This window comes from Sylvia atricapilla, chromosome 8, assembly GCF_009819655.1.
Source record: "Sylvia atricapilla isolate bSylAtr1 chromosome 8, bSylAtr1.pri, whole genome shotgun sequence".
Taxonomy (NCBI): domain Eukaryota; kingdom Metazoa; phylum Chordata; class Aves; order Passeriformes; family Sylviidae; genus Sylvia; species Sylvia atricapilla.
This window is the reverse complement of record NC_089147.1, coordinates 9,239,939-9,251,148: the sequence shown is the minus strand read 5'-3', so window position 1 is coordinate 9,251,148 and position 11,210 is coordinate 9,239,939. Positions and strand designations below refer to the sequence as shown.

The window sequence follows — 11,210 nt, the reverse complement described above, 5'->3', positions numbered from 1 at the left end:
TTTCATTTGAAAAATGTTTGTATTTTAACTTTGGTGGACATCTTGGACTTTGGAAGTTTGGGAGGTATTTTTAGATGTTACTTGCTTCTACAGTCAGACTGGGCAACTTCTTTTATTCTCTCTTGCAACTGAACTTCTGACAGCTCTGGAAGTGTTGGATGTCCTCTGTGAATGCTATGGATTGTCAGTGCTCTTTCCACCTGTATGGCATTTGCTTCTGCAGAAGATGCCAACTAATCCCTATAAAAAGTAGCTAAGTTTTATTTTATTGTGCTAATTGACCACTTAGCAGCATGCAGATTAATATCTTCATGGCAGATTCTTGAGGCATTTGAGCACTAACTCATATTTCACTGTGCTGTTAATGCTCTACAAATTGTCTCTCCATTGACTTATGGCTGTTACATTATCCTTAATTTATCTGTATTACCCTGTACTTGTTTTTTAATAACTTTAATTATCTAAATCCTTCTGTTTCTAATTATATCAGCTGTTCAATGTAAATATGTCAGCTGTGAACTGGGGAATGTATTGGACTTTTACCTGTGTCCCTATACTTCAAGATATGTCATCACTTTCTTTATTAACTTTCTGCTGTCAGAAGTGTGAGGTGTTTGACTCAACCCTGAATTCTTCAACTCCTGCAGTCTGTATTTTCCAAGTTTGTAAATCTGCTTGCTGTCACCTCTGAACAGAGAGCTTTTAACACTTTCTAGTATTTTTTTCCCAGACACTGCTGTTGATGATTTATCCTAGTCTCCTAAAATCAAAACTTTGAACCTGTCCAAAATGGAGTGGCTTTAAGGAAAAAAAAAGTTCCAGCCTGTGTCAACATAATTTCCAAAAATCCTCTATAAGCTTCAGTTACATCTGCGCAGTATGCAATGTCTCAGTGCAAAGACAACACACAATTGCACCCCCCAAATGTCACTGCTTACTAGGCAGGGCTGGGGATCTCATCCTGGAACTGTTCTCCACTCCTACTCTGACCAACACACAGTGGGTTTTATAATGTAGTTCATGTTTCTCTAGAACAGCCATCTTGATTTTTAACATGAACTTCTGCATTTCTCAGTGTAAATTAATTTGTATTTTCCAACCTTTAATTATATAGCTCAGATGCCTCCATTATATATTTGGTGAGATTGAGCAAATCAAATTTCCAGGCATCCTCTCTGTGATTTGGTTGGGTTTTAAGCTTTTTTTTGTATTTTAAATCATATCAAGGTATCTGCTGCATCTTATGACACTTTGATACACACACACACAGATACATATCTATATATAGAGAGAGAGAGGGAGATATATATACACACAAACATATATATGCACACACACAGGGTACACTTCGAGAGAAAAAAATGCTCTATAAAATATGTTGGATTATTTTATTTTTCGTATGAAAAGAAAAATGAGGAGTCTGTCTTCAAAATTCATAAAAATGCATGTTTGTTTATCCTAAAGTCTGGAGAGGCTCATTCCATGTCATTCCTGTCTCTTGAGTAAATATATTAGTCATTCTTTGGGCAAGAAAGTATTATTGACTTGAGTGATTAGAAAAAGCTCTTTCAGAATCAGTTTAGCTGATAAAGTACATAAATTCTTAGATGGCTGGAGGCAAAAAAAGTAAAAGAAAACCAGTCAAGCACAACTTACGCTGCGCCCTTGGTGTGTGTGTAGGTATTAGAAATCAAAACTCTGTGGACCACGTATTAAATAATTACAATTTGTATGTATAAATAAATACTGCATACAGGTTACAAGGAAATTTCAAAGAAGGGGATTATTCAGGAGTGCAAAGCATTGCTAGATGTGATCATTGTCTTTTGGGTTTATCTCAACATAAATGTTTAAAACCATGTGCCAATTTGTGCACACATGGAGGGGGAAGTTAGGTTTGCATTTGTTACATTTTGAGGGGGGGAGGCTGTTGTGGTTTTTTTCTTCAAATGGAGAAAGTTGTATTCATTCCACTAATTAATTTCAGTGTTTTAGGATAAGAAATGTTATGTTTTTCTTGAATAAGATAGTCTTAAAGAACCAGGCAGCATTTGCGTTGGACTCACAACATGGCATTTTTGAAGTGCCTGGCACTAAAGAGGATCATTTCCCATACTTTGTTCAAACACCTTTAGGGCGGAATACATTTAGAGCTGTGGATTTTAGCATTCACCATTTAAGGATGATGCTTGTTAATACTATGTCTTTTTTTCAAAAATTTTTTTTTCTGGCCATCACAGCATTTTTTAAGACTGAAATAATTGCTCCATCAAATATTCCTGCCCTCTGTCAGTACACAGATAATAATGATGTAAATACATTCACCCTTCTGCTTCTCACAGTTTAGCTGTAATTTTAGAGCATAATTTTATGCATCTCTTTGGGAATTTCAGTTAGAAGAGGCAGCACCACTCAGTCTTTGGTAGGACTTGGGTCTGCACCATACTAAACACTGTCCATTCAAAAGGACTGAAAGGTTGTCATAATCCCCAAATAATTGACATTGTTAAAGATTCTGTGGAAATGACACCATTACTGGCAACAGGCAACACCCTTTAGTTTGTGTATTGGTCTTAATTCATGCATCTGCAGTACAGTGTGTCTTATAAAGCTGACCTTTTCACATGACTGTGATAGCTTCATCAGTGTTATATTATATGTTAGCTGGGAAGATCTATGCAGCACCATCACACTAAAAGCATGAATTTGCCACACAGATGAATGTTTTAACTGGAAGGAAGACATCAAAGTCGTGGAGAAACCTGAAAAATGTTAGCAAGCAGATAGCAATGATATCAAGCTTGTAATTAGTTGTACTGTGTGCTAATGCTACATTTTTCCTAGTCCCAGGTGCTTTCAGTTGCAAACCAAGTGAAGAGACGTGTCTTCGTATTATTGAGAAGACTTTATTTTCTCTATGTAATAATATTTCTGTTTGACTGTCTTGACCTTCTAGCTAAAAATCAAGTTTCACTGTCATCAGTGAATTTTCTAAGCAGAATGAGGATATGAAGAGGATAAAGGTGTACATTTATGTTTGCAAACTTATTGTGAGATTATGTTACCTCCTTCATGTCTCTTTGTTCAACTTATGTTGTTATTTTAGCCCAAAAAAGGCCAAAGATCATCAACAAAAGTGCATGTAGAGTAAAGCTGCTCCTGTAAAATTGATGATCCGTCCAATTATTTATCTATAGAGGCTGCTGGGAAGAAACGCAACTATCTCAGTTCTCAGACCCCTCTGCTAGGTTGAACTTCATGGCTGAAGGTTTAATCCCTAAGTGTCATATCAACAATTCATTCTGTGATATTCTGGCTGACATGCTCTCCTTCCTTATTTATTGATGTCTTCAGTCATCGACAATGAGAGGAAAATACACTATTCGTCAAAGTGACGGTGTTTTACCCTCACTTACAGTTGATGCTGCTGTCACATTGATGGTTGGAAAATAAACTCAATCATTATAAAAAGCTAAGAGTGTGAACTTGCCAGTGACAGGAAGAAGATGAAAAAAAAAAAATACAAACCCACAGTAACTTGCTTAAAAATTGGTGTAATAAAAATGAAACTGTTTCCTACAAAGATATTTTTGAGCTTTGTTCATGAGATACCAAACCATTTTAGCCATGTATTTTATCTTATTCCTTTGAAGGAAGATCTGCACCTCGTACTCCTTTATGTCTGCAAACATACATATAATTTTTAGCACTAAATACACTTTTTATCATTTCACCTCACGCTACTAGGTTAGTAACTTGTAGATTTTTTCCCCTCTCTTTTAAGAGATTTTGCTTTGGTTATTTTCTCCCCTACATTATATCGAACACATATATCTGTTTGTGTATTACAGTATTTTGAGTGCTTTAATGAGGAAAAGCTCAGTATAGTCCCATTCTGTCCTTTGACATGCAAAGGTAGGGAAGGCTCTCGTGAATCACTTTCTGAGGCTGCCATTTGTGTAACTGCTCTGCACTGTGCTGCCTTTTTAACTCCAAACCCATGTATCTTACCACATTTCACCTTTGGGAGGCATTGTATATACAGCTAAAAGTAAAGAGCAGCGAGCCAAGAGGGACAAGATAGCATAATGAGGATGTCAATTTGTGGTCAGAGGAAATATTTATCTTACTTGTACTATACTTGGCAACTGATAGAGAAATATATATGTAATGAATTTCCTCAGACTTTATCTGGCAGACTGTGTACTTTGTGTTAAATGGATTTAAAAATAACATTGCTTGTCTCAAACTTTTAAAGTTTGAGGTGATTCTACTTTGGATTGTTCCTTGAAAATGAACTGTATCTATTTAAAAAACTCCAATCATAATTGTGTTTACTAACATATTGGTGAATTTTTAATGAACCTTTTCCCAAGGCTCCCTGAATAATGACATTTTAGGGTCCCACTTACTCACCAGAACAAGAGCTAGGCTTTTTTATTTGTTGTTTAGGAGAAAAAAAGCCATGTTTTTGTAGTTTTACTTTTTTGGTTCATATCTCTGGTAAGCCTGCTAAGTACCCTAAATGAATGTGCACAGAAATGCTGGTTGTCTCACACGTGCTGTGTATCCTGAGGCAAAGCTACAGCTGCTTCAGCTCCTTCTGCCTGCTTCCCCATCTGTAAAATGGGAATGATTTAACTTATTTTTCTCCTTCGGGGAAATACAGGGAGGGTTTCTTAATATTTCTATAGAGCTTTGAAGATAAAATCTCTTCTCTATACTTGCTGCTAATATTTCAGTGTTAGAGAAGCATTTGATTGAAGCTGTTTGAAGAGTAAAGTTTTGGCATCTTGTGTTGTCTTTGTACCATATCTTGAGGCCTCTCCACTATAATTTAGCAACCTTTGGTTCAGCGTAAGCTGCGGAAGGAAACAACCCCTGTGTAAACAAACGGTGATGACTATAAATTAACGTCTCTGTCTGCTGTTGAAAACATCAGGAGATTACAGCCTATCTCTAAGCCAGCCAGGAACAGTCCATGGTGGAGCAAAGCAAACACCAGTCACTGGGCTGAGCCTGAAAAAGCTTTCATTTAAGCATCAATGATAAATGCTGAGAGGCACTGAGAGAGGTTTTCTTCTAATATGACTTCTGTGTCTTTAGATGTACAAGGATGGCTGGTGTTTTAGCAAAGGCTTGCTGACTTCCTTGGGCTTAAGGAGTAGATAGGAAGTATGAGCACCCAGCATCTAGAGCAAGTCTGAAAGTCTTCTTCCTTTGTTTCACAGATCAAAGGTCAGCAGCAATTTCCAGGGCCTAGACAACCTCAAGAGGCTGCGGAGGGGCAGCTTCTGGTTTGGTTTGCTTATTCAGTTTAATGTTGTTTGAAAAACTTAAAATTTAGTATAATGATGTATTCCTCTTTGCAGTTAGGAGGAGTGATTAGGCTACCACATGTATTAAATGCTCTTGTTAGAATCTAACTTGGCATTTTAAGGCCTTTCAGTCACAAGCCATATTTTTCATGATTTACATTTTTGTTTTTTAATGCAGAGCAGATTGGACAGGAGATGCTCGAAAACCTCAGCCATGACAGAGAGAAGATCCAGCGTGCTCGGGAAAGGGTAAGTTTGATAATAAGTAATTGCTGATTCTGCATTTTATTTGCATTGGGCAAGTTCTTTGTGCATGCAAAAATAGTCCAGATGAGACATAATCACCATCTGCAGTGGAGAACTTACAAAGTGTCTTACATGGGCCCTATCCTGCCAATATCTCTCTGATGGGGAGTCACACTGTAGTCACCAAATCTGCTGTTGGAAGCAAATTTTCTGTCACTATGACAGTTAGGTCAGCATTCTGTCCTTTTTAAGGGTTTGTTGCACTGTCAGATCCAATGACTTCTTGGGCTTCCTATGAAACAGTTCAGTATCATAAGTGAGCTTCTAATAGTTGAGCAACCTTACTCTTTGTAGCTGCAGATGCAAATAACAGCCCCTCAGGCAGGTCTGTGTGAAGAGCAGGTACTGCTGCTCTGTCTCTGCAGCCAAGGTAACACATCCGTGTCACTTTTGGCTCATGTGGCCTCCGTGGGGATCAGCTCTGCTGGGCAGAGTCAGTGGAGATGCTCAGAAGCCCATCCCATCTAATGTGTACAAGTTCTCTGAAAACTCCCATGTGGGAACCCAGCCTCTCTGTCTTTGGTTTCTGCTCCCAGAGCCAGGACTTTCTGTCCATGATGTGTTGTTCAGATACTTTACCAAGTGTCCCAGTTTTTCCAAAGCTGAGTTCTCCCACACATCTCTTTAGGAAATCATCTATTTAGGAAAAATAGCTTTTTCCTAGCTGACTCTTAACTGACCAGTGGCACTTAAAAAAACTCCTTCATCTGTCCCGGGGAGTTCCTTTACTTGGATAGCTTTGATTAGTAAAGCTTCCTGCAACAGCATTAATGAGGCATTTTCTGCCAGCTGTACCAATTGCTTTCTGAAGTGCTGGGCATTAGCTACTTTAAAACACTAAAATAGCTAGATCACTAAATGTAACTAAGAATTGTGACGATTGACCAAGTTTTGTTCTGGCAACTTGGTGTCTTATTTCATTTCCACTCCTTACATCCCCAGTGACTGCTGAGTCTGAAATGCTTTTGTGTTTCTAGCTGGACAAATAAAACCTAGGCAATGGAGATGAATGCCATGTATTCCTTTCTGCTGATCCTATATGTCCCAGGGATGTAGTTCTGATCACTCAATGTACACATGGTTCATAGCATAACTTTTCCTTTTCATTGCTTTCCACCTGAGGAGCAAATTTCTTTGATGGCAAAACCTGTAAGATGCAAAGAGCAAGATTAAAAATAAGAAGGATATTCTAGGAAAGTGCAGTACATACACACTCCACCACAGTGCAGTAAAAAAAACCTCTTGTCATAGTGGAAGATCTCCAATTTCAAGTTTTTATCAGAAACTACTTAAAAATATTTTCTTTAGGGAATTCAGAAAAGTTCTCTAGTAGAGCCATATGGGTGGACCTGTTCCAGCTGTCTATATACACTCATTTCAGGGAGATTTTGGATAATTTGGCTAGTTTCCCATTATCTGGAGATTTTGAAAGACCAGAAGAGAGGGTGCTTTATCAATGCACTATAGATGTACATTAAACATATAGAGTATTTATTATCTTATCAATTAACTTGTCTTCTGGAATGAAATTGCCAACTTGAGTATGATGGTAAGCTTTAACAGTTCAATGTTGTGAAAATTAGGAAGATTTTTTTTTTTTATAAGCAAAATGTAAATAAATAAACATCTCAATGGTTTGGTTAAATGTACATATATGAATTTTCCTGTCTGTAGAGTAAAGCTCCTATTTTCTTCTGAAGGCAAAGAAAAAGAATAAAAGCTCTGCTACAAGTCAGATAGGTTAACTGGACTATACAGGACATTAAAAGATGCAACATTTTTTAGGAAAACCTCAAAATTTTTATAAGGCAGACAAGATACCAATGTCAGCATCTTGCTCACCTTCCTGCTTTCTCATTATTATTCTTAATACTATTAAGAATAGTACTACTTTTAAAGACCATCTAGATTTGCCATTGCTAATATCAAAGCCTGCTTCAAATTGTTTTCACTACAGCAGTTCTGTGAAACATACTCTGTTTAAGAGGTTCATATTCCACCAGTTCCATTCCACACTTCTGTGGTGTGCTGGTGTTGGTAAAGAAATGGTAGAAGAACTGCAATCAAATGATTCAGTTTTAAATAAAAACAAACTTACTGTTTGAAACTCTTCATGTGGGTTTTTTTTCTGCCAAAGCAGGAAGAAAAGGTGTTTTCTTAGCATTCTCTTGGGAGGTAGCTAGATATCTTCCAACTATATGTGTACGTGTTTGTTTCTTTTTTAATGTTTCTTTCGCTTATTTTGTGGGTTTTTTATTACCATAAAAACATGAGGTCGTCTTGCTTAGAGGAGTTTGTCAAACCTCTAAGATTCAGCTTCCCCTGCCTAACTATCAGCACTGATTCTAGCTGTCAGGTAGAATCCTGCAGCAAGAGAGGAAAGTTAGGATCAAACATTTAATGGTAAAAAGGAGAGCGCTACTTTTCTGTGAAAAGGGAGGAGAAGCCCCAAGTGTTAAATGCATCTTTATGAATAATAAAAGACCAATGTAAAGCATACATTTGTACTTCAGAATCCCTTCTAGCATAGATAAGAACTTGGCTTTTTAATGAGCCTTTTAAAAATTATTGTGACGTTTTTTCTTCTGTTACTTGTGTCAAACCAGGCTAAACTGCTTTTCTGGAGCTTGAATTGTCTAGATGAATCAGGAAAAAATGAGGGAATGGCCTCCCTGGAATATAATACTCATCTTTGTTCCATCATAGCACATAATTACAGAGATCTGAGAGTTAGTGCAAGCCTTCCCACTGAATATGATATTGCTAAGAGCAAGACTTGATTGGTGTTATCCAGTCCCAGCTTCTACTTGGTATTTTGTTAATAGCTTTTAGAAGAATAAAGAGGAAATTTATGCAAAAAGGTTATATGACACTGATTGTCACATCACCTACTGATTTCAGTAATAAGCATTAAATCTGGCAGCAAATATTTACTGTATTGTGCTCCAGAATAGAGAGTGGGTTTAATAATGCTGCTGTTCAAATATTCAAGATATAATAGTGGTTTGTTATGGTGAAGGTAATTGTTATTGGAAGACTGCCACTCTCCTTGGCAGTATTACTGTTTTGATGGATTTGTAACATTGGATGCATTTTGTCTACTGCAACAAAGTTTTTTCAGTCAGAAGTCAAAGATTCAGGTAATCCTTTCAATCTGATTTGTTAATGAAGAGGTAAATATTCAGCTTTCATGAAGAGAAGAATGTTTTTATGTATGTACACACAGCTGTGTTTTGGGGCACGTTAGTTATCATGGTCCCTGCTGTTTCATAACCGAAATAGTAATAATCATTACATTATCTTTTTAGAGTAGATTTTGATGTCCCACTGGTTCCAAGATGTCTAAAATGTCAAAAGATGTCTCTAAGTAGCTGCTAGTGGCAAAAGAGGTGATAGGAGAGTAACTCCAATCTTCCTATAGAGAGGGGACATTTTAATCCTTTTTTAAAAACAATAGAAATAAACATGAAGTTCATTTGCTTCATAACTTTTCATCTACTCTACTTCATTTTTTACCTATTTTGCAATATTTTTGAGAGCTGTAGAACAAGCCAGCTAATTAGGTGTAGCTGTAAACTGTAGGTTTCCTTTGTCCTGATAAACTACAAAAATGGTCATTTCACTGAGTGAGAGTTCCTTACATGAAAAAACTCCACCATATATACCACTCAGCTCTTCGTTCTGTACATGTGTATATCCTATTCACAAAGCATTTGAGCACCCTGGCCAGAGGTGGCTGCTGTAAGGTCAGTTCAAGTTCTGTATTTAAGGTGCAGTAGTATAGACATTTTCTTTTACACAGAATTGCTAAAAGGATATATTTTGTATTTCTGTTTCTTTCTTTAAACTACAGTCTTTGAAAAACAGTGAAAGAAAGATAATGGTTTTTTTTTTCATAAAGCATGAGGAACACAGCATAAGGCTGTCTCTTCATCCCTTGATCCTTTCACTAATATACACAAACAATACACATAGACATGGGAATTATGGATTCCAATGTATTGAGCTTCTACCTGCAACCCTTTATTCATAAAGCTTTTGCTCTTTATCCTGACTCACCTTTGTTGCCTCAATGACTTAACTTCCCTGGGTTTCATATTTATGTAAGTGAAAACAAAACAAAGTGTTTTTAAATTCCAGAGCTTTGGTGGCTTTATGAGCTTGTTGTGTGCTAAGGCTGAAGCTGACTCAGGTGACTGTAGGAACACCTGTCCTTTGTACAGAATGGGGTGTCTGTGCCTTTTACCTTTAATGGGACTCTTTTCTCCCCAGCTTAGAGAAACAGATGCGAACCTGGGGAAGAGTTCCAGGATTTTGACGGGAATGTTGCGAAGGTAAGGCCAAGGTAGGGACATTCTGGTCTTTCTTTTCTTCTACTCTCCCTCTGCGCCTTTATTTTCAATTTTACTTCAACCTCAACATTTTGCTGATGCACCTGACTTTTTTTTTTACCCAGGCCGTAATGTAGAATGTCTTTGGATGATAGAAGGCTTTCCATGCCTATGGAAAGAGTTTTCTGTAGCTTGAAGGATAGCACTTGTGTAATGATTTCTCATCTTTGTTTCTTTGGATTTGTTTGGGGGGTTTTGGATGCGTGTTCGAAAACTAAGCTTTTTTGATGGTGATTTCCTGTGCGTCTTCAGTGAATTTGGTGTTTTGAGGGACTATTTTGCCTGTTAAAATGGGAAGGTTGGTAAATGTTTTGGGGCGGCATAAATTTATGTGCAGAGAAAAGGTTAATGTTACCAATTCTACCTGAATGGATGGAGCAAGACACATTTTTAGCCCTTGTGGCTTTAGCATGTTTCTTCCACACTTTCAATGTTATGAAAATTGTCCCTGGGATCTCAATAAAGTGATACGAAAAGGAAAATTGTGCAATATCCTAGAACTCTATGTGGGACTGAAGGGAGGGAGTTATCCACTGATTATTACTCCCCTTAAATGTGCATCAGTGCATTCTCAGACAGATTTTTTTGAGCTAATGGCACCTCTGGACATGTGTTTTTTACCCAGTCAAACAGCTCCTGAGCTTCTCTGTGATGTCCATATTTCTGTACATACTCGGCTTCCTAAAGAAGAAAAGCATCCCTCTAATAAGTGGTGCTGGGTGCTAAGAAAGCACAGTTTTAAAGGAGTTTAGTGCAGCCTCTGAAGAGTTCAGTCTGAAATTACCCTTGCCACAGGCTTTTATGTTGTGTATTTGCTTAATGCACTTTGCTTATAAAAGAAAAAAAGGAAAAAACAAGGAGAAAATTTTAGCAGAATTGTTGATTTGTCACTTGGCTTAGGAAATTTGAAAACTGGAATTTTATAAGTTGTTCTTTAGCACAGGCTATATTTCTCCTTAAGTCTCCTCAGAAAAACACTTTTGTTAGTTCCTTGTATACCAAATTGACAAAGGTTAAAATGACTGATCCTGCTGCCTTCATTCCACTGATTTCTTACAATTCCAACTCCAAAATGTAGCATATAAAATTCTCTGATTAAGAGTAATATGTAAATGACACAAGCTAAATTCAAAATCCATGGAGGAAGGAAGTGGCAATTGAAAGGGATGGTTCAGTGACTGTAGACAATCAAAAT

At 37.2% G+C, this 11,210-nt stretch overlaps 1 protein-coding gene across 4 annotated transcripts in view; it reads left to right on the top strand.

The window, feature by feature from the left end:
• VTI1A (vesicle transport through interaction with t-SNAREs 1A) overlaps positions 1 to 11,210 on the top strand; it is a 256,201-nt gene that overhangs the window by 149,328 nt on the left and 95,663 nt on the right. For 2 of the 4 annotated variants that reach the window (XM_066323581.1, XM_066323580.1), the window contains 2 exons: positions 5,497 to 5,567; positions 9,897 to 9,958. In XM_066323581.1, coding sequence (XP_066179678.1) covers positions 5,497 to 5,567; positions 9,897 to 9,958 — 133 coding nt within the window. Of the gene's footprint in view, positions 1 to 5,496; positions 5,568 to 9,896; positions 9,970 to 11,210 lie in introns of all 4 variants that reach the window. The other 2 variants (XM_066323583.1, XM_066323582.1) reach the window with 1 other exon arrangement.